At 39.1% G+C, this 23,478-nt stretch overlaps 1 protein-coding gene across 1 annotated transcript; it reads left to right on the forward strand.

The window, feature by feature from the left end:
- The first annotated feature begins 28 nt into the window (after positions 1-28).
- Positions 29-22,715, forward strand: CHGA (chromogranin A). Its single transcript, XM_032230725.1, has 8 exons — positions 29-261; positions 1,215-1,261; positions 8,984-9,077; positions 9,296-9,364; positions 11,437-11,535; positions 14,785-15,318; positions 18,117-18,556; positions 22,516-22,715. The coding sequence occupies exons 1-8, from the start codon at positions 216-218 to the stop codon at positions 22,597-22,599; spliced, it is 1,413 nt and encodes a 470-aa protein (XP_032086616.1). The 5' UTR covers positions 29-215; the 3' UTR covers positions 22,600-22,715.
- The last annotated feature ends 763 nt before the right edge of the window (positions 22,716-23,478 follow it).

Raw genomic sequence — 23,478 nt, forward strand, 5'->3', positions numbered from 1 at the left:
GGTTGCTGCTGCAGTGCTCGGTCGGAGATTGTCGGCAGCCGCTTTCGAGAAGGCAGAGGATCTTGGGACGGGCAAGGACAGCGGATAATCTATTTCGCGACTCGGCGCTCGGTCAAGGTCAGCGCCCCACTCCCATCTTTTTGGCCCGCCGACAAAGCCAAGAAGCGCAGCCGGACGGCCCCACCCTTCACCCCGCAGTCCCTTCGGCCAGCGGAATGACTCGCGCGGCGTTTTTCGCAGCCTTCCTCCTGGTAGCCCCAGGTAAGCTCAAGAGGCAGGTGGGAGAACTTGTTCCGAGGCGCTGTCCTCTTTAGGCTGCCCTTTTCAGCACCAAGGACAGAGCCGCCGCGGCCATTGCCCGAATAGCCAATGTACTGGCCGGCGCGATGTGGTAGTGTTCGGCGCCTATTCGAACAAGAAGGCCTGCTTTGCGATGATGATGATGAGGAAGTCAGTGGTAGGAAATCTAGTGACACTTCATTAGACTATTGCCAGTGACAACAAAATCATCCTTGAATGTCAAGTTCCCTTTTACTAGACCCAAATGTGCTTTTTCAAGAGGCAACTTGGACTTTCTGGTTTTTCTTTGAAGACATTTAGCTTCTCATCCTGAAGCTGCTTCTTTAGAGCTGAAGAAGCTTCTTGGATGAGAAGCGAAATGTCTACAAAGAAGAAAAAAACCAGAAAGACCAGTTGCCTCTTGAAAAAGCACCTTTGGGACAACCATGACCTGGATGACTGAGAATCTCCATAGAATCTCCTTTTTACTCAAACTTTTTAAAGTTCCAAAACAGCAAAGCACAGTTGGCAAAGAGTTTTATTTTAAAAACCAAAAGAAATTGCAATTCTAATCTTCAGTCTTATGAAATGTCCATTCTTCTCAGTTACTGCTCTACTTGTGTCTTTGAATGCCATGTAGTGCATTTACGGACCATGGTTCCATTCACTAGTCAGACTCAACTGATTGCAGATTGAGTCCTCCATAAATTCATCCGCTCAGTTCATCCATTCTTTTTTTTAGTAGCAACTATTTTTTAAATGCAAAAGGTGAGCAAATTTCTGATGCTTGTTTTATATACTAGTGGTCTGGTTTACAGTCTCCTGTGTACCTCTCTACTGATTTTCTTCACACCACAAATCTATTAAACATACTGATTGGAACTGTCATAGACAATGAAATATTAAAGTCATTCTTCCTTTTCTCTCTTTCTTAGTCATTTCACTTCCAGTAATAAATCCAACAACTCAAGATGACACCAAGGTGAGTTGGGGGGAAAAAAAGATTTGAAGTAGGAATATTGTTATGTATTATTGGTAGGTATGTACAAATCTATAAATGTATGATCTATCATTTTTAAACCTTCTTGAAATAATGGGATTGCTAAGTCTTTTCACACATTAAATTTTCAAGTGTACATAGAAGTTTTGTAGATCTAACTATGAAAAGTAATTGCAATAAATATTTTAAACTCCGTATATAATTGCAAGTGCATCCATGAAGAAATAAAGAATGTGTGCAAATATACAGTTATAAAATCAGGTTTGTGCTGATTTTATAACTGATAGAGTGTCTGAAATGAAACTACAGAGAATTTTTATTTGTTATAATTTTTTGGCTCCTGTTAACATGCATGGCAAATAATACAATGGGGAAATTCGTTTAGCTTTCAGAAACAGTTATAAATGCTTTTCTTAAAAGTATGAAAATTTAATGGATCAGCTTTTCATATATATCCTGTGTAAGTTCATTGTCAGCTAGACTTTACCTGTTGCTTTTTAAAAACTCAAGAGTTGCTGACAGCATATTGAAAATGGTCATTACAAGTCACTAGATACAGAGGAGGCAATATAAATCAAAAGGAAGAGCCAAAGGAAGAATATACATATTTATATTATTCAGGTGGCCTAAAGGAACAGTAAACTCCTGATAACTGAAAGCATACATGGTATATGCATAGTGGCGATGAGACAAAATTACCGAATCTGGATTTGAAGAATTATTTGCATGAATGATATTTTTTGCCTCTGAACTCCAGTTGGTACTGACATCTTTGGAATGTATTTATTCTTCTTGCCAAGTTATCCATAACATTTAATCTTGGTGCAGTTTTCTGGGGCACATATCAAGATACCTTTGATTGAGAAAACTGTGTATTGTGTATGTGATACGCATAAAGTATATCAGGCTTGTGTGAATTGAACGACATGGTGCCAATGGAGTGGAGGGTTTTGCTTTTTGGTTTGGTTTGGGTGTGAACTAGATGTTCCCTTTCATGCTTTTAAACTTTCTGGGCAGAAGGGTTGGGTTCAGAGATTGCATGAAACTATAATGTGATGGGTGGTATAGCTTACCATGATGAACCCAGATGCTGTATTTTGTGTAAGCCATGTTTTATATCTTAACACAATGTGTGAATTCATCTACAGTGGTATATATATATATCTACTGTGTAACGTAAAAGGGACGCGGTGGCTCAGTGGCTAAGACACTGAGCTTGTCAATCAGAAAGGTTGGCAGTTCGGTGGTTTGAACCCCTAACGCCGCGTAATGGAGTGAGCTCCTGTTACTTGTCCCAGCTTCTGCCAATCTAGCAGTTCGAAAGCATGTAAAAATGCAAGTAGAAAAATAGGAACCACCTTTGGTAGGAAGGTAACAGCATTCCATGCTCCTTTGCTGTTTAGTCTTGCCGGCCACATGACCACAGAGACGTCTTTGGACAGCGCTCTGGCTTTGAAATGGAGATGAGGACTGCTCCCTAGAGTCAGGAATGACTAGCACATATGTGTGAGGGGAACTTTTCCCTTACTATAACATATATACAATTAGAATCTGGAATATTTTTTCTACTGTGTGGCAAATTGGATGAACGATATACTTCTATCAATTATGAGATTGAGATATGAATACATAGGCTATTTCACAGACTGCATATTAACAAGTAAATCCATTCATGAAAATGAATTCATACATTTCTAATTACAGGTTGCCAATGCTTGATTTGAACATTGGTTGATTTTTATTGAATGGATACAGGGGCAAGTTGATAAGCACATGCCTGGCTCTATGAATATTCTTCCCAGGTTAACACCTTCCACATAAGGCTAAAGTTGACCCAAAATCCTGAGACTTGTAGAGGCTATCAAAGCTTCCAATGCTGGGTCTGATATCTACTTGGGGCTTGTCTATGTGTGTGGCTTCCAGAAACAAACAGTTTATACTCTGAGTTTACAGTCAGAATAGTCAATTATTTTGTTTAATATGCTGGATTTTCAAAATTGCTGCCCTCTTCTAATTTTCCTAAATAGAAAATGTAGTTATTTTCCTCATTTTTAATGTAATTAATGACAAGGGATTTCTCAATTTTCCCTTGATGGAAAAACAACAACCAGGAAACATTTCCCAGCTTCTTTGCTGTATTAATTATCCTTAATCTCTACAAACAGACTATAATTTCCAATACTGTTAAAACTCTACACTCTGCAACTCTATCCAGTTTCTGCCAGCCGGGTGGCTGAGGAGCTGTTTGGTTTAGAAGTCAGCATATCCAACTAGCAGTTTTTGGAAGATTTCAAACATCTTGATTGCTGTCTTATTTGGAAGCCCAAAATGTTACATATTCTTTCATTAGGAGTACATCAGTGCTTTCAATGGCACTGTATTATGCAGATTGCCTAATGATTTGCTCTTATTATGCCATTTATGAGTTTCCTAAAATGCCCATAAATTCCCCTCTTTCTATATATACAGTAGATGCTTCAATATGCAATTGAATCTGTGATGCATTTTCTTTCATTTTAATGATGCCATCTGCAGCGTAACTCTTGTCCATGGGTTGAATTCATGTGTTGCACTATAAAAAGACATGCTATGCTATAGAATTCAGTAACAGAAAATAGAAAAATACTAGAAAAAGCACAAAGCAGCATATTGTTGTCAAAGATAAAAGAATATGGCACCTGAATAATATTTGTATAAAAGTTCACTATATGATATGACATATAATGTCAGATATACTATATGTGGACTAGATATAAATGGGTTTAAGCAGGTTTTTGCTGGATTGTGGGCCAAATATAAGTGACCCTTCGCCTCATAAAAGGAAAGCACTAGAAATAGATTGTTGTACAATCTTGTATAGGTTCAGTCAAATGGAAATGATCTGAAAAAGCAAAAAAATTGAGAGAGAAGAATAGCATAAGGTACACACAGAAAAAGAAAACTCTTCTTGCTGGTAGAAAAATGGATTTTATTACAGCTGTATATATTTTGGATACAAATCTACAACACAAAGAGGAAAATAGTACATGAGCCAGAAAACCTATTAAAATAAAGAGATTTATTTTAAGAGAGAGAACCTGGAAATAAGAAAAATTTTCCTGACAATGAGACCAATTAATGGAAAAACTGGAATTGTGGATGAGGTTTTCAAGAAAAGTTTGGACAACAATTTGTCCAGAATAGCATAAGACTTCCTGCCTTGGGCAAGGAGCTGGACTGGGAGACTTCCAAATGACCTTCCCACCCTATGATTCCACTATTTTATATACAATTAATACTTAAACAATCTATTGGATATTTTTCTATAATGTCCAAATATAATCTAAAAACAATTAAATACAGTATTATCCAAGAAATCCAATGAACTATATGGAAATGAGAATGTAATAGACTATTACGTGAAAATGCTGGGAATCTGAAACCAATAGATTGTTACATGGGGGAAAGTCCTATTGAAGCTCACAGCAACAAATAGTTATAGTTCAGTACCATTGGTAAACACTCGGCTCATTTACTGTACCACAAGATGTTTTCCAATAACACTATTTCTCATTTAAAAGCGCTTGAAAATCAGTGGGTTCCCTTGTAAACACAAACGAAAAAATTCCCCCGAGTTGAATTCTACTTCTGTGAGTGTGTGGCCACATCCACACAGAGAGAAATTATTTGCCACCTAGGATGTTTTGCAGTCTCTGCTTGGAAGTCCTTGGTGATCACATTAAACAGGCCCCATCCAGCTTAGGTTCTAAATCCAGCCAAGGTCAGCCATATGTTGTCTCTTGCTGAGACACGTAGCCAAATTCTAATCTAAAGTTGACTTCTGTAAGCAGCCCTTCCAGCAACTGAGACTCATCTAGCATAGCTGACAATGTAAGAAGGTCAAATATATGATTATACATTCACCCTACTTCCACAGCAAAAAAATACCAGCATCATCCTTACTAAGTTCTCAAGTAATACAGCAAAGTGCAGCTCCACAAATGAAGTTTCTATGGCATGGGTATCCAACGTTTTGGTTTGGCTAGGCTATACTGAGTGAAGAGCAATTATCTTGGGCCACACATAAAATATAATATGGTTAATGTATATAAATAACAAATGTCCTTTAAAATATATTTTATTATATTTTGTGAGGCTGCATTATTAACTGTTCAGGGCTATATGTAGCCTACAGAACATGGGTTGGACATGCCTGTTCAATGGATAGATAGATGATAGATAGATAGATAGATAGATAGATAGATAGATAGATGATAGATAGATAGATAGATAGATAGATAGATAGATAGATAGATAGATAGAAGAGAGAGAGAGAGAGAGAGAGAGAGAGAGAGAGAGAGAGAGAGAGAGAGAGAATAAGGAGTTATTTACTCAGTGGTTCTAAAATAAAATTCTATTATCCTTAACTTACCTTCAAATCAAATAAGAAAATAAGCAAAAGACACAAATGAACCATTTCTGAAAACAGGAAAAAGTTCAAAGCTGGTCCCCCTGAATTTGGCACTTTGCTTTTATATCACATTGGTTATTGTTAGAATAATATGAAAGATTCTCACTTCTTTTTGTTGGTGTTCAAACTACAAGACAAATTTAGGGCAATAATTCTAATTTTGCTGTTTGCTACACAAAAATTCCCCACTCGATACCTTTCTGATTCCTTTTGTTCTTTTCTTATGACTGCACACTGTTTACTTGAAATGAAGGTTTTTGAAATCCTGACAGTCATGTTTATTTGATGGAATGGAGGTTAATTTCTAAAAATAGATATTTTTTTGCTTATATAATATGAATTAGCATTTCTTGGTGCTTGCTATTTTAATATTTTAGGTCAATTCTAGCGTTGTGTGTTCCACATGCACTCAATATCTATCTATGCATAATAATAGAAAGACAGTTCATCTGAATAATCAATTGTTTAAACACCCACTTCTTCAGATATTCATTTGTTCCTTTAATTTGATGCAGTCTTCGAAAGACAATCAAAACCTTCATATTTTCTCTCCCACACATGTGCAGTCTGTTGTTATGTGCAATTCTTTGATGAAGTTTTAACACATGCTTAGCAATGAAAGGCTTGCCAGTTCCAAATAAGAACAAAATGTCTAAATCTCCAGCATAGTGAAAGACAGAAGTAGATATAGCTTTGGCAAGAGAAAGAAAGTTTCCCTCGTTATTTGCACAATATGGTTGGATGATATTAGAACACCTTCAAAATATTAATGTGAAACTTGCCAAAAAAGTTTCAGATGAGGGATTAGTAATTTTCAAGGATATCAACCAATAATATCCAAGAGTGCCTTTCTAAAATGAGTTTGATAAGTAGGGAGATGTAGTAGTTGTAATTGTTGAGTGGATTGTTCAGAAGTTTGAATTTGATGTTAGTTATAGCAGTGATCCCCAACCCCCGGTCCGCGGACCGGTGCCGGGCCGTGGAGTACCTGGCACCGGGCCGCGCAGCGGCTGGGGGCCATGATCGCTGCAGCGGCCGGGGGCCATAGTTTCTTTCTGTATGCAAATTAGGGCTAACTGGCACAAGAGGTGTTACTGGACCGCTGGTGGCACTCTGATGTCACCAGCGGCCCACCGCCCCCCTGTGTCCAGCGCCGCCCTTCTCATTCCTTTTCAGCGCTTCAGCGCTGGCCGATTCCTGAAAAAAACCTAAGAGCGCCTGCGCAGCTACGTAGGGCTAGCGTAGACAGCGCTAGTAGCGTAGCCTTGCACTTTATATTTATGTAATTGTATTTTATTTTGTAAGGCATGTTTAAATACAATAAAATAACAATTGTTTAATCAAAACAATCTGATATATAAACAATCAATGTGTCGTCGCGAACAACGCCCCCCCACCCCTGCGCGCGCTCAGCGGGCCACGGTAAAATTATCAAAGGCTGACTGGTCCGCGGCAATAAAAAGGTTGGGGACCACTGAGTTATAGGATAAAAATATCTATCTATACTTATCTTTTCTGTTTATAACCCCCAGGTAGGCTATAATGGGTTTTCGTAGCGAGCCATGGAGGTGGCTTTGAGGGAAATATTCAGAAGCTGTTACAAAAATAAAAAAGCATTCTTTAAGGCCTGGGAAGGGAGACATTATTAGGAAGAAACTCAGGATGGCTTCTCTTTGACTCACTCAAGTATAAGAGAAAGAGAAGGGGAAAAAACAATTAGACTTGCAAGATTCTAATATAGAATTTAGTTCTAATCTTTTTGTGAAATCTGTATCCTGATCTGGACAGCTTCAAAGGGCTGACACTTTTAGAAAGAGCTTTTGATGGATAAAAGCAAATAAATTGAATCATTCCACACAAGATGGAGATGTTGTACATAGAAAAAAACCCAGTAATTCAAGCAACAGGTCCAATTTTTCTTGGTGCAGATGCGAGGTACATGAAAATCAAGAATAATACTTTTCTCCAATTGAAAACCAAGTGAAAGTTTCTACTAAAAAAGTCTTATAATATAGATATAAATTTCATAGGTCTTTTTATTCAGTGTATTTAAAATAAAGCCTTAAATCCACAATAAGAGAGATTTTAAAAAGCAGACGTATATCATTTTACAACTCTGCGTGTGCATTTATCTAATTTCTAATCCCACAGATATCATTTGCTGGCTGGTGACCCAGACTTGTTTATACAGTGACCTGACCTAGATTTTACCAATAATATATTCGTCATTTAAAAAAACAATAGGTGGGCTTTACAAAGATTAGTTCTCTCTAAAGAGTTCTCTATCATAACTTTCTGTTGGATGATATCCTTTATTAAAAGCCTGCTCAATTCAAATTTGATACAAACTAAAGTATATGGGAAGAATATAGGAAGCAAAAAGGAACATGAAAAAGAACAGCATAATCAGTGGTGGGTTTCAAATTTTTTTAGAACCTCTTCTGTAGGTGTGGCCTGCTTTGTGGGAGTGGCTTTCCAGCCATGTGACTGGGTGGGAGTGGCTTGCCAGCCATGTGACTGGGTGGGCATGGTCAACTTGTAAAATGTGGTGAAACTCACTTAACAACACTCTTGCTTAGCAACCAAAATGTTGGCTCAGAAACTCTGGCATTTGAAGCACGCAAGTCTTAAAGCTGTCAAATTACAAGACTCTTGCACCCCTAATCCTTTAGAAAAAAATCCCAGGGGTGTTCAAACTTGACAGCTTTATGACTTGTGGACTTCAACTCCCAGAATTCCTCCTCTCGCTCTTCGTCTTGATGATATGTGGACAGGCGGGGGAGAGCTGGAACCGGTTATGAATGGCGCTGTAGATTTGTGGAACCTCTTCTATAGAAAAGGTTAGAACTGGCAGGAACCCACCCCTGAGCATAATGGAAAAAGAAACAAAACACAATTTTAATGTCAAGGATAGTAATTCCGACTATGAGAAAATAGCAAAAATTATGCTGAGAAGTTGGCACTGCATTTAATTGAAATCACAAACAGATTTTTCATTCTAATGGGACAATATTATGTTAATGTTGGATTAGAATTCAGCATGGCAGAAAGGAATACCAGGTTCAAAACCTTCCTAGCTTTCAAGCTTTATGGCTAACCAAAGCCAGGTGGCTCCCAATCTGTGCTATTTCACAAGATTGTTGTACGGATAAAACAGAACAGGAGTGGTGGAGGGAGAGTTTCACATATAAAACAAAACACCATGAAGGAAAATTTAAACCTAAAATCCATATAAATATATTGTCTTTTTCTAGGTGATGACATGCATTGCCGAGGTTATTTCTAATACAGTAGCGAAGCCAAAACCACTTTCAATCAGCCAAGAATGCCTAGAAACTCTCCAAGGAGGTACATTTGCTTTCCAATTCTCTTTTAAACTATTTAGAAGTTAACAAGATTGAATGTTAAAGTTTTAAGAACATGTATGTCAAAAACCATTTTTAATTTTTTTAAAAAAAAAGTTGAACTCAAGTAACTGGTTTGCCAATAAAACTATGATGAGCAAAACCATTGCATGGCACCTCAATTTGTTGCTACTAAAATAATAAACCCTTCTGTTCTTTCAGATGAAAGAATTCGCTCCATCCTTCGCCATCAAAACTTACTAAGGGAGCTTCAAGAGATTGCATTTCAAGGTACAGTTCTGTTGGAATGTTGTGCCTTTTGTGTATGGGAGCTATCTACTATTATGGGAATTTTTAAAAATGTAATACAGATAGGATTATGTCTATACATAATGTGAAAATGCCACATAATATTTTCCCTGGTTTCCAAAAGGGGGAAATAGAAAATGCAGCAAATGACAGACCAATCAAGTTGGCATCAATGCCTGATAAAATTGTAGGGCAGATCACAAGGAGATTGTAAATGCTTCAAGAAAATATAGTAATTAACAGGTCAGCATGGATTTGTTATGAATAAATCTTGTCAGACCAACCTCAGGTCAGAAAACTCAGAGAACTACTTTAATGGATGTTGGGAAGGCTGTATATATATAATATACTTTGATTTCAAGAAAACATTTGATAGTACATTTTGAAATGCTGTCCGACATAAATAAATAAGTAAATACTGATAACTATGAGCTGGACGTCATGGGTATGGATAACAGCTGCCTCAAAAACCAGTCATTTGGGAAGCCAGCAGGAAGTTGCAAGTTGCTCTGTAATGCTCTCCCATTCCTACCACTTTTTGTACGGAGAAGCCATGCTACACAATACAAGATTCTGGTGATCTTGTATTTTATAGTACCCACCTGCATGCAGCACCCCTCCATCTGCACTCAGTAACACTCATCTGCCCAGTTGCATTCATGTCAGGCTGCAGCTCCCACCTCCAATCCACTCACACTTGCACTGTGCCACAGCACCTATTCCCCACTTGCCCTCCTGCACTTGGTAGCATTTACCTGCCCACCGCCCTACTTGCAAGCAATCTAAGAAAAGACTTGCTGTGACTGGGACTTGCAACTTCCCGTTGACTTCCCCATTGAGTTCCTGTTGGAATCTGTCAGAAACTGGCAAGTAGCTTCTTCCCTATCAACCTGTGATCCTTGCGTAACAACAACAACAATTGGAACTATCTGGATTGCCATCGCTAAGCAATCACATGACATTGCATTTTATGACCAAATCATTTAACAACAGAAATTCCAGTCCCATCTATCAATGTTAAGTGAGGACAACCTGTATATCCATTGACTTTAAGGGAACATACTCCCAGGAAGCTTGATCAGAAATTGCACTGCTATCGTCATCATGATGAAAGCAGAATTGTTAATGAAAGAAGTATGAATTAATGCCACAGCTGGTATTGATTGTAACCAGGGGTGGGTTTCAACCGGTTTGCAGCGGTCCCAGCGAACCGGTTGGTCGGTGAGCCCGGAAGTAAGTAACTTCCGGGAACGGCGAAGGGCCTGCCCACCCGCCCGTGCTCCTTACCCAGTTTTGATGAGTTCTGCGCTTCCATGCATGCGCAGGACGCATACAGCGCCTGCGTGATCCTCCAGGAGCAGCTGGAGCATCGCACAGACGCTAGTACGCATGCGTGCACTGCGCGCATGCACGAGGACGCCGCCAGCCCCGTTCCAACCGAACCGGTTGGAACAGGGCGAGAAACCCACCCCTGATTGTAACTGTAGTTGAAGTCATAGTTAAGTTAGCTGACCGTGTGACATTCTGTGCACATGTTTTTATAGTAGTATACATCATAGTCATAATTATTCCAGTTGTAATTATTCTTTCTCCTGCTCCCCTATTACTAAATAGGAAAGATTTAACAGAATAACAGAAAACTGCAGAGTTGGAAGAGACCTTGGAGGTCCTCTGCTCAGGCAGGAAACCCTACACCATTTCAAACAAATGGTTGTCCAATCTCTTCTTAAAAACTTCCAGTTTTGAAGCGCCCACAACTTCTGGAGGCAAGTTGTTCCACTGATTAATTGTTCTAAACGTCAGGACATTTTTCCTTAGTTCTCTTTGATTAGTTTCCATCCATTACTTCTTGTTCTGTCTTCAGGTGTTTTGGAGAACCGCCTGACTCCCTCTTCTTTGTAGCTGCCTTTTAGAATTTGGAATATTGGATATTGGAACCCTTAGATTTGACTCTTGGTATACTATGCATTTGTATACCAATATTGATGACGACAACAACAACTAAAGAAGTGCTGAAAACATGTTTATATTCTTCTTTTCCATTTCTGAAACAGGAGCAAGTGAAAGAACAGAGCAGCAGAAGAAAAACAGTGGCTTTGAAGATGAGCTTTCTGAAGTCCTTGAAAGCCAAGGCAATGGGAACACAGAAAGAGGTTGATGTCAGCATAACCTCTACATAATCCTTTCCAAGCAATGTAAATGTGGATGTTATTTCAAATGGCCTTGGGACACACACCTGCCTCACAGCCAAACTGGTTTCTGTGACAACTGTGACCAGGTCATCTCCGCACTGCTTGGTTCACAGCAAGGACAAATTTTGATAGCATCTAAAAACCTTCTGTAGTGCTGATCTTAACCAATAAGGAAAATTATGTTACAAACAGCTACAGACACCATATAGCAGTGTTTCTCAACCTTGACGACTTTAAGTCCTGTGGACTTCAACTCCCAGAATCCCCCAGAATTCTGGGAGTTGAAGTCCACAGGACTTAAAGTCGCCAAGGTTGAGACACACTGCCATATAACTTAAAAATTTTGGAGGTCTTCTAGTCCAACCCTCTGCTCAAGCAGGAGACTTTATACCATTTCAGACAAGTGGCTGTCCAGTCTCTTCTTAAAAACCTCCAGTGATGAAGCACCCACAACCTCTGAAGGCAAAGCTGTTCTACTACTTAACTGTTTTCACTGTTAGGAAGTTTCTCCTTAATTCAAGGTTGATTCTCTCCTTGATTAGTTTCCATCCATTGTTTCTTGTCTTGCCTTCTAATGCTTTGGAAAATAGGAAAAAAGGGAAATAGAAAAAAAAAAAGAAATTTAACAATTTTTCAAAGTGGTATAAGCCAGCTCCCTACACTACTGGATATAACCAAAAACATATTCAATATAATACAGCAATCATTTAACAATTACTGTTAATGCCAACAAAAACAGAGAAATGTGATAAAATATAACCAGGTGTGCAGCAGTCAAACAAGCTAATGTAATCCTAGGCTGCCTTAACAGAAGGAAAGAATCACAATCATGTGAAGTCTTAGTACCACTTTTTTATGCTTTAGTAAGACCACATTTCGAATACTAGATCTGGTTTTGGTCACCAAAGTATAAAAAAAAGATGTTGAGATTCTGAAAAGAATGCAGAGGAGAGCAACAAAGATGGTTAGGGGGCTGGGGGCTAAAACATACCAAGAATGATTATAAGAACTGGGCATGGCTAGTCTAGTGCAGAGAAGGACTAGGGGTGACATGATAGAAGTTTAGAAGTTTAATAACATTTATATGCTGCCCAATCCCATAGGACTCCGGGCGGCTGACAATACAATAAATCAAAAAAAAAAAAGAGAGAGAGAGAGAGAGAAGAAAAGAAAAGATAGATTTAAAAAACACACCATGCACTCCATTTCTGAGTGGGGCTGGACCATATTTTGGAGTCAACAGCCCCAGGCCTGCCGGAACAGCCAGGTTTTAGTGGCTTTACGGAAGGCCGAGAGAGTGGGAACGGTTCGGATATCTGCGGGAAGATCATTCCACAGGGCCAGGGCAGCTACAGAGAAAGACCTCCCCCGAGTAGTCGCCAACCGGCATTGCCCGGTCGACGGTACCCGAAGGAGGCCCAATCTGTGCGATCTTATAGGTCGTTGGGAGGTATGTGGCAGGAGGCGGTCCCGTAGGTATCCAGGTCCCAAGCCATGTAGGGCTTTAAAGGTAATGACCAGCACCTTGAAGCGCATTCGGAGACTGATGGGAAGCCAGTGCAGCTCGCGGAGGATAGGTGTAACATGGGTGTACCTAGCAATGTTCCAATATTTGAGGAGCTGCCACAAAAAGAAGGGCTCAACCTATTTTCTAAAGCAACAGAAATCAGGACAAGAAGCAATGGGTGGAAACTAATCAGAGAGAGAAGCAACCTAGAATTAAGGAGAAATTTCCTAACAATGAGAACAATTAATCAGTGGAACGGGCTGCCTTCAGAATGTGGCACTGGGTCCTCCATCACTGGAAGCTTTTAAGAACAGACTGGACAGCCACTTGTCTGAAACGGTAGAAGGCCATGATGGTGAACCTATGGCAGGTGTGCTAGAGGTGGCACACAGACCCCTCTCTGCTGGCACGCGAGCTTTCACCCCAGGTCAGATCTCCGTGGCAGTTTTTTGTGAGCTTCTGTTTCCCTGCAAACGACAAAACAGAAGTTCACGAAAGAAAAAGATCTTTCCACTTGCCACACTGCCGGTGTTGGGATGCCCCGCCGGCCAGCTGGTTATTGGGTCTCTGCTGTGCATGCATGAGGATGTCTGTGCACGCATGTCCCTGCATGCATGTTTGCACATGCGCACACTCGTGCGTGCACCTTTCAGTTTGGGCCTGCATGCACACACAGTTTGGACATTTGGTGTTTAAAAGGTTCACCATCACTGGTATAGGATCGGCTGCCTGAGCAGGGGGTTGGACTAGGCGGCTTCCAAGGGCTCTTCCAACTCTGTTATTCTATTCTGTTAGAAAAAGGAAGTACAAATACCTGAGCTGTTTTACCTTCCTGAGTTACATTTCAAACAGTACTTCCTCTGATTGGTTAGATAGTGTCATTGATTCAATGAACATAATTTTGGGCAAACTCCAGGAATTAGCAGAGGATGGAGGGCGGGGTGTTGGGCGTGCTATGGTCCATGGGGTTGCAAAGAGTTAGACACAACTTAGCGACTGAACAGCAAATTATCTGATGTGTCAATGTACATGAAGATTTCTAGGGTTGTGGGAAATTAATCTAGTGTTACATTTGTAGCAAACTAATCACTTTATTTAAAAAAAATGTAGGAGCAGAGCCAAGTTAGTCTGTGATGGCAAAAAATCCAGAGTCCCAGGATACCTTTTGGCAGACTCAAAGTGAAAATTTTGAAAAACTTTAAGAATGCATTTCAGTTATATTTATCTTATCCCATATTCTAAAAAGAATTCTATCTAGACATTCTTTTGTTTGCATCAGAACAGGAAATAATTTTTAATGTACGCATTAAAAAAATCTTCTTGGGAATCCTTAACCAAGATAAAATGAAGAATATAACTTAATCCAGATCTTATACTTTTTAAAATTATGGCTAAAGCCCAGTGATATAGAGTATCAATTTACTCCAATTTATAGCTAGGATATTAGGGATAATAAACTCATATGTTAGTGGAATAGAATTAGAAATAGAATAGTCTGATCTACCTTTAAAGCATGAAATTCAATCTTGAAATAGTAGATTGGGGAAAAAAATATGCTGCTCTCTAGTTAAATAATTGCAGGTAAGAAATATATAATGTTGTCCAAAAGGACATTTGAAATTGATTTGCTTTGAGTTTGCAATTCTATTTTAATATGGCTTTCAATCCATCTTCGGTTTGCTTGTCCTATTTTTGACCTTCAGATCCATCAGAGGACACCTACAATGAGAAGCCAACGGCCTCTTTGGCCGAGCTGGAAGCAGAAAAGTCTTTTCAGAGTAAACAGGATGTTTTGAAAGAGGAGGAGAGGAATAGCTTGGAAGAGAGAGAGCCAAGGAGTCAAGATGTTGATCCTGATGATGAAAAGGAGAACATAGCAGGATTTGAGGGCAATGAAGTTGATGAAATGGAAGGATTGCCTTGGAGTGATACAATGGACAATCACATCAGTGACATCAGAGAAGATGATGTACTTAAGCAGACACAGCAGGAAGTTGAAGAAGTTGCAGGGACAGAGGAATCTGAGGATGAGAAGGAGCATGTTTTCAAAGAGAGTCAAGAGGAAAGGAAGGAAGAAGAAGTTGACAAGATCAGAGAGCAAATTGAGAAGGAAGAAGAGGAGGAGGAGGAGGAGGAGGAGGAGGAAGAAAAGGATGAAGAAGAAGAGAAAGAGAGGAATGCTTCTGAAGAGGAACATCCTACCACTTCAGATAATGTGGATGATCAAAGGGAAGATGGTATGTCTATTAGTTTCGGCTCAAACTCAACTTTTAATATGTGGGGTCGACCCATATTTGCCATCTTTTAGATTTTGGCTGAAGCAAGTTTATTGGGGAACTTACTTGCTAGATAGCTTCTCCTTATTGCTAAGATGACAGATTTTGCAATCTTATCCTGTCAGCGCTAGTAGCTTTGGGATTAACTAAAGCAGAGGATCTGGATATAGATATCCAAAATGATAGAGCCAACGTTCCCCATAGCTTTTACAGCATAATTTCCCCTTCTCCCAGGACTGTTCCTAAGTATATTTTTATACAGTCCTCACGGTAAACTGTTTTCTTTGGCCCATATTGAGGCACTACCTATTAAGACAACATCTGAGCCCTGGTGTAGTATTGCAGACAAACTCTACCCACAGCCTGGAGTTTGATCCTGACTGGCTTAAGGTTGACTCAACCTTCCATCTTTCTAAAGTTGGTAAAATGAGGACCCAGATTGTTGGGGGCAAAAAGCAAATAATGTTTTTGCATTATAAACTACCCAGAAAATGCTGTAAAGCACTATGGGGCAGTATATAAGCTTAAATGCTATTGTTATTACCCCATAAATCCCTGGGATTGATTGTTGGCTTGAGGGTGCTCCTTCTGCCTTTTAAAGTTTTAAACTTACAGTAGTTATGCCCCATTTTTAACTTTGTTTTTATCTATATTTTTATATGGCTGTATGACTTTTATTTATAAACCATCTAGAGCCACTTAGGTGAAATGGATGGTGTATAAATTTGATAAATAACATGCATAAAAATAAATATATAAGTCTCCTATATGAAAACCAAACTTGTTTTTGGGCAGATTTGGAGCTAGAATCTGTCTCACATGCTATTAAAATGTCTACTTTACAGTCAACGATTATTGGACTTAATACGTGTACACAACTCTAATTTTTGTTGCAACCTGGAAGCCATTACTTTTCTTCTGGGTGATGACTCTTGAGAAACCTCAGAAAAGATTGCAACATTTTTATAAATAGCCCTGGTTATTGCAAACCATCTGGTTCCTCCCTCATGCTACTGTATAGCAACTGTTAATTATTTCAGCATTTATCTCACAATTTTTATTCCTTTTTATAGATTGTTAGTCTTTTTTCTTGCATTTGGCCTTGGACCAGGGGTGGGTTCCGGCATGGGCGCCGGAACCCACCCCTGGTCCATGCTGGTTCGCTCATGGGCGTTTCACGTGCGCTTGATGCACATGAGCAGAAGCAAAAACCAAGATGGCGGTGCCTATGGTGCCGCCCCGAGAACCGGTTTGAGGGTGTGACAGGCCTGGGTTGCTGCCAGTTCCAGCGACCCAGGCCACCAAACTACTACCAGTTTGGCCAAACTGGACTGAACCGGTAGGAACCCACCACTGCCTTGGACCATAAATGAATTTTGACTGATTGCATGAATATGTTGGACATTAATTTTAGTGAATTTTGTAAAAACAAACAAACATGCTCCCTACATACATTTATTTCTAGCTTCAGCAAATAAAATTGTCACCTTAGATATTCCCCAATCTTCTCCAAATAATAATTCAACCTTTCATAACATAGTGCCTCCAGTTGTGTAGGATTTCAATTTCCAGCAAATGGATATGAAAACTGGGAAATTATAAGAATTACAATCCAGCATTTCTGCAGGAAATAAATTGGAGAAGACACATGTTCTTATTTGAGATGCATATTTGAGCCCTGCAGCAAACAGCTTTCCTAAGTACTGGGGTGACAACCAAGATCATCTTGTTTCTATGTAAGCTCTTAATAGTAAATGACAGGAACAGGCGTCAAAGGAATGGAAATAGTTTCTTGTGTTAAATAGGTCTCATTAGGAATTTAAAAGTTAGTATCGGCAATTAATTGACAACCAGTGGTTGCAACATATCACGTATGGAGTAAAACTGTGTTAAAATATGTTGTATCAATTACATTTCTAAGCATGAAGTTGATATTCTAATACTGTAGTTGTTTCTGTAATATTCTAAAGTCTAAATTACAGTGGTTAAATCTGCAATCCTGGGCAAACAAATGAAACAATTCAAAGCTGATAGGAGGCTCACAGAGCTATAGCAATTGTTCACATTGATTGAGAGTTGTAGTCCAGGGTATTCAAATATATATGATTGGGGGCAGTTGCCGCATGGAAACTATGCAATCCTTAGATAAAGTATTGTGATGGTGCAATGGTTAGAATGCTGTAGTGCAGGCTAATTCTGCCAAGTGCCAGCAGTTCGATTTTCACCTTTGATTCAGCCTTCTATCCTTCTGAAGTTGGAAAAATGAGGACCCGGATTGTTGGGGGCAATATACTGACTCTGTAAACCACTTAGCATTGTGAAGTGATATATAAGTCTAAATGCTATTCCTATTATGATGACAATTGAAATACCCACCTGTGCATACTCTGAGCTCCTAATAGATTTTATATCAACTATGTATAACAAAGCAAGTCACACAGAAGATGGTTAGCATTCAGCATCATTTTCTGTCCCACTGAAAAAGAATTAATTTGGTAAACTGGGGTCAGTGCACCAAATCTCAAAAATGGCTTATCTTTTTACACAGCACCAGATGATTGATCAATTTTATGACATAGCACCATTTCACGTACTCTGCAAAGGTGATTTCACATCCTAATACACTCCAATTCCTTGTATTTTAGATTGCCATATGACAAGGCTTTAAATCAGCTTTCTTCCTTAGTGATAGCACCAAAATCTAACTTCTGAAGGAAAAGAAAACAGATGATTTATATCTAATTCTATTTTCCTTATAGATAATCAAGATGATGACAAAAATATCTCAGAAGATACAGATAAGTATCATAGTGTGAAAAGTACAGGGCATCATTTTCTAGATGGAACAAGACAGGATGATGACTCCCCCCATGACAGCAATTCCAAAAGTGAAGAGATGGAAAAAAAACCTTTCCAAGATGTAGAAGATGCTAAGAGATGGAACAAGATGGATGAACTGGCCAAACAACTGACTACTACAAAGCGTGCAGAGGAGAATGAAAGTGATGAAGATCCAGATAGATCCATGAAAATGGCTGTCAAATCCCACGACACACGTGACCTCCATAGCTCTCCAGAAGATGAAGCAAGGCGGCTGCAGAAGCATCATTCAAAAGAGGACAGCGAACAAGGTTTTCCACTTCTTCCCATCCCTGAAGAAAAGAAGGATGAAGAAGGAAGTGCAAACAGGAGGACAGAGGTAGGTTGACAAATTCTTGTAGAAACCATGTTTTGAATGAAGTGTTAAAAGCCAGAAGAATGCTTGAGAATTTCTCTTGTTGTAAATTTTGAGCTTATTTTCTAGTCAGATAATAGAAGATGGGAAAACCAGAGAGGTTGCAGGCTTCTGCAGAAATGCTGACAGCAAAAGACCGGCCATCCACATACCACACTTGACCATGTCTTAAGTAAATTAGGGCAAGAACACTCTACCCCTTCCAAAAGAAATTCACAGGAATTTATTTCTCCTCTGAAATTGTAAACCAAATCAAGGGAGAATTGATACTGGAAAGTGCAGGGCAACTTTTCTGCACTATTTCGAGCTATTTCAGGGTTCCCTCTTTTATTCTGTCTTTTTCCAAATTGTAAGGTTGTGTTTTATAAACTTTCTACAGTGATGTCCACTGGAGGCGGATAGGCAAAATAGGAAAGATAGTGGTTGTCCCATGATAACCCCATTTATACATGCATACAATTGTCATCTTGTGATTGCTACTCAGCTCATTATGTGAGCTGAGATGGATGTAGCAGAGAGTCTTTTTATTGTATCTTTAGAGGTAAATGATATCTAATATAATTCTTTTGTATGAAATATCCTGAATGTTTTAAGTGGGTTCTCTTATGCCTAGAGAGTGACTGTAATGTGACTCGATGATCTCTGGATTCAAGTTCACAGTTCTTATAATAGTTCAAGCCTGTAACAACATGCCTGTAATAAAGGAGACAAGGAAAGTTGTAATAAAAATTGCCCCAGCATGTAGTCCTTATACTGTAAAGTATATGTCTTAAATTTCAGTAATTACATGGGATATTATAAAAGCTGCTCTGGTCAAAGATCCAGATTCAAAAGCTAGAAATCATTCTATTAAAATGCTCTGAATCTGAATAATCTTTAAATATATTTCCAAAACCCTTCTGGATGATAACCAGACTGAGCTTGAGGGAGAGGTCAAACCAGTGGTGGGATTCAGCCAGTTCGCACTAGTCGGGAGAACCGGTTGTTAACTTTCTAAGCAGTTCAGAGAACCGGTTGTTGGAAGGAATCTCCTTTTGGTTTTTCCCACTTTACAAGGCTAATCCTGTAAGGAAGGCAGGAAGGAAACATTCTGGTGTTATTTCTAGCCTAATATTTATTGCCCTGCTTACAGAAACTGCCTCTCCGGTTAACCCTTCTTACATTGTAACAGCTAAGGCGAAGCGCCTATCAACGTGAGTGACATTGAGTTGGTCATGCCAGGGGTGGGTTCTGCCAGTTCTAACCTCTTCTATAGAAGAGGTTTCACAAATCTAGTGCCATTTAGATCCGGTTCCAGCTCCCTCCCCCCGCCAGTCCGTACATCATCAAGATAAAGAGCGAAAGGAGGAATTCTGGGAGTTGAAGTCCACAAGTCTTAAAGCTGTCAAGTTTGAACACCCCTGGGATTTTTTTTTCTAAAGTGTTGGGGTGGAAGGGTCTTGTAACTTGACAGCTTTAAGACTTGCATGCTTCAAATGCCAGAGTTTCTGAGCCAACATTTTGGTTGCTAAGCAAGAGCATTGTTAAGTGAGTTTCACCACATTTTACAAGTTGGCCATGCCCACATAGTCACATGACTGGCAAGACACTTCCACTCAGTCACATGGCCAGCAAGCCACTCCCACAAAGCAGGCCACACCTACAGAAGAGGTTCTAAAAAAATTTGAAACCCACCACTGGGTCAAACGTATCATAAATCATGAGTCCCTGTCCACCTGCAAGAGATCTAAGCCAGCCCACCTTGAATTCCTTGCTTAACTCCTGCACATTCCCTTAAGGGTCACTTGGCCAGATTCTTGTAGAGCGTTAAGCTTGCAATAAATCTTTATACTCATTTGAACTGCCTGAATCTCCTGGTTTTCCCAGTGCTTGATAGCCCTTCGCATTTTGATTACAGCTTCAACCCAAGGACTGAAATAAATAATATCCTAAACATTTGGAAACATTGTTATGGCCCCTTTTTAGGGAGTGAACTAGAATTACTCATCCCTGTTGACAAGTCACCGGCTGAAATACTATTCTCTGCATATTGACCCAAAGTAGCTTGCTGCTTTAAAAGAAAGCAGGAGATGCTTGCTCATTCTTCCCCTTTTATTACATAGAAGCCAACAAAATTAGCAATTGATTCTTACTGCAAAACTGGGCATTATGTCACTTAATGCAGTGGCCCCCAACCTTTTTGGCACCAGGGATCAATTCTGTGGAGACAGGTTTTTCTGTGAACTGGAGAGGGCGTGGTTTTGCATGCTGCCTGCAATCTGGTTGCTGGCATACCACGGACCAATGCTGATCCACGGACTGGAGGTGGGGATCCAACTTAATAGCAGTAGGCCAATTAAGTAGTTTATAGCAGAATACGCATCTCCGTCTTTGATTGTTCTATCTCTCTAGTACCTTCCACTCTTTATTCAGTTCTTTTACTACCAGTTCCTTGACACAAATACTAGCGTAGGAGGACTGATGTGCATTGAATGAGCTGAACAGTGGCTTTGTGTGTGTGTGTATGTAGGTCTGTCTGTCTGTCTGTCTGTCTATCTATCTATCTATCTATCTATCTATCTATCTATCTATCTATCTAATCTATTGATTTACTTTTATCTCCACCTCTTGATCAAGAGACTCTTCAGGTGATTCCACCTATTATATAATTTAGTGAAAATTATTAGGTAAGATATCCAGCTTGCTTTAATCAGTAATGAAGCAGCATCACCATCATGCTGTTACTTAGAGGTGGGAAGGAAACAAGTGACAGTCCAAGGCAGTTATTTCATTTGGCTGCACAATAGAGTGAATTTTGCTGAAGACAATATATAAAGGATTGCTCCTCCCTTTTCTCCTCTGGTGCTCTGTATTTGCAAAGCTTTGTACCCAAAACAAAATAAGCCCACTTAATGAATCACAAAACCAGGTGATTATTTCTTTTCTTCTAATCTTAACTATTTTGGCTTGCTTTCACCTTTCTAGCATAGGTTTTCATGGAATTGCAATAACAATGCATCAGGGAATCAACAAGATAACCTTGACAACAGTTGCTCAGGTACCAGTAGGAGAAGAAAACTCTTTGCCATCAGCTGAGTACAAGGAGAAAAAGGAAGAGGGGGATTTTTTTTGTCTCATTGCTCCATGCTTCTTTGAATACTCTTGACTGTATGGATGAGAGGAAAAAGAAATATGACAGGGGCACATCCATTTAGACATGTACATCCATTCATGAAAGAACAATGGTTAGGCTACTAAAGATAGTAATTGTCAGTTGTAATTATTCATAAAGTATTGTATTTCACAACCATTGTATTTCACAACCATAAATTCTTTTTGGCATCAGAAAAATCTAAATTGGCTTTTTCTTAAGAGTTTTATCTTATGGACTGAATTCAGCAGACAGGATCTTGTGAATATTCTTGTGCTTGCCTCCATGGAATCACTTTGTGCTGCAGGCTGTGCCCTTCCAATATCCAGAATGGTAGAATATCCTAAGAATGAACCCAGAGAAGAATCACAGTAGTAGACACTGAAAGTTGAGGTTCAGTCCTTGGCTATTTTAGGTTAGGCTGATAGATGGGAATTTGTAGAACCATTGCCAAATAGTACAGACCACTCCTCCTTAAACTAGAACCTGTATCAGATATAATGTCTCTGCTGGCATTTGATACAGGCTAATGAATATAGGAAGTGAATTTGACTGTTGAGTTATGAAAATTATATTCCAAAACACCTGAAGAGTGCTAGATTGGAGGAAGATAGATCCTTACTCCAACTTGATAGAAATCAACTTTATAAATGCACCTAGCCAACATTGGCTAAATTCCCCCAAGTTAAGCAGTTTTGAATCCGTTGGTTAGTACATGGATAGAGATCAACAGTTAAAGCGAATACATCATTCTGCTTTAATGATTTGCATCATTAATTTTTTTTTCTTTTAGGAGCAAGAACTGGAAAGCTTGGCTGCAATTGAAGCGGAACTGGAGAAAGTTGCTCGCAAGCTCCATGCCCTGAGAAGAGGTTAATGCACCATAACATGGGAGCAAGACACCAGAAATGTTGGATCACTGTTTTAAACACTGCATTTTATTTTAAAATAATAAAGTAATAATGGAGGAGGTGATTTTTTTTTTTGCAAAAGCCTGTATTGCAACAAAAAAACCCAGCAATTTCTTTTTTTTTCTAGTGATGCTTTCTTGCTTTTTGTCATAATTTGCTTATTTACTTTCTGCTTGCTTAAGTAATTATTTTATTTTGTAATGTTTTGATTACTGCATAACAAGCAGTATCACTTAACTCACGTATTCTCTATTGCAAAAAAAAAAAAGATTGATTTATAATTTCCTCTCCTGTTATTTCTTTCCCCCTCCTCTTTTCCCTTATCAGCTTTCTAGAATTATTTCTCCCATTAGATTTCCTGGATAAAATTACTTGCAATAACTTGTTAACCTTCTGATTTAAAGATAGCACTCTTGACTGCAATATATTCTATATAAAAACTAAGGATAAAAATAAAGACACAATCTTGGTCTCCCTTCTTTGCCTAATTCAGCTGCAATCTAATGTACTTTTAGGTAACATTTTTGCAAAGGCTCAAGACAGTGCAATGATTAAAGTGCCGATTCTGGATTCTGTGTATAGATATAGCTTCACACACAATTCCCCTGGTTTGTTGAATAAATTTAATATTTTTAACGTAAGTTTTTAAAAAGTAGTGAATAAACCTGGCCTGTATGCAGGGTGACAAGGAAAGTTGTATTTTCTAAAGCAGGATGGACAATTTGCAGCCATTGGCTTAATAACTTCAATAAGCAATTGGCTTAATAACTTCAATAAGCATCAATAACTTTTCAAATAGCCTTTTCTAGAAAGTGAAGCTTTATTAGCAGTCTACTGAATTGAGA

This window comes from Thamnophis elegans, chromosome 1 (assembly GCF_009769535.1).
Source record: "Thamnophis elegans isolate rThaEle1 chromosome 1, rThaEle1.pri, whole genome shotgun sequence".
Lineage (NCBI taxonomy): Eukaryota > Metazoa > Chordata > Lepidosauria > Squamata > Colubridae > Thamnophis > Thamnophis elegans.

What these genes read in the sequence shown, in the direction of transcription:
- CHGA (XM_032230725.1), top strand. Translation starts at nt 216, where the DNA reads ATGACTCGCGCGGCGTTTTTCGCAGCCTTCCTCCTGGTAGCCCCAG. An exon ending in CCTAGAAACTCTCCAAGGAG is followed by an intron (nt 9,078 to 9,295) that starts GTACATTTGCTT and finishes CTGTTCTTTCAG; the next exon opens with ATGAAAGAATTCGCTCCATC. An exon ending in CAATGGGAACACAGAAAGAG is followed by an intron (nt 11,536 to 14,784) that starts GTTGATGTCAGC and finishes TTTGACCTTCAG; the next exon opens with ATCCATCAGAGGACACCTAC.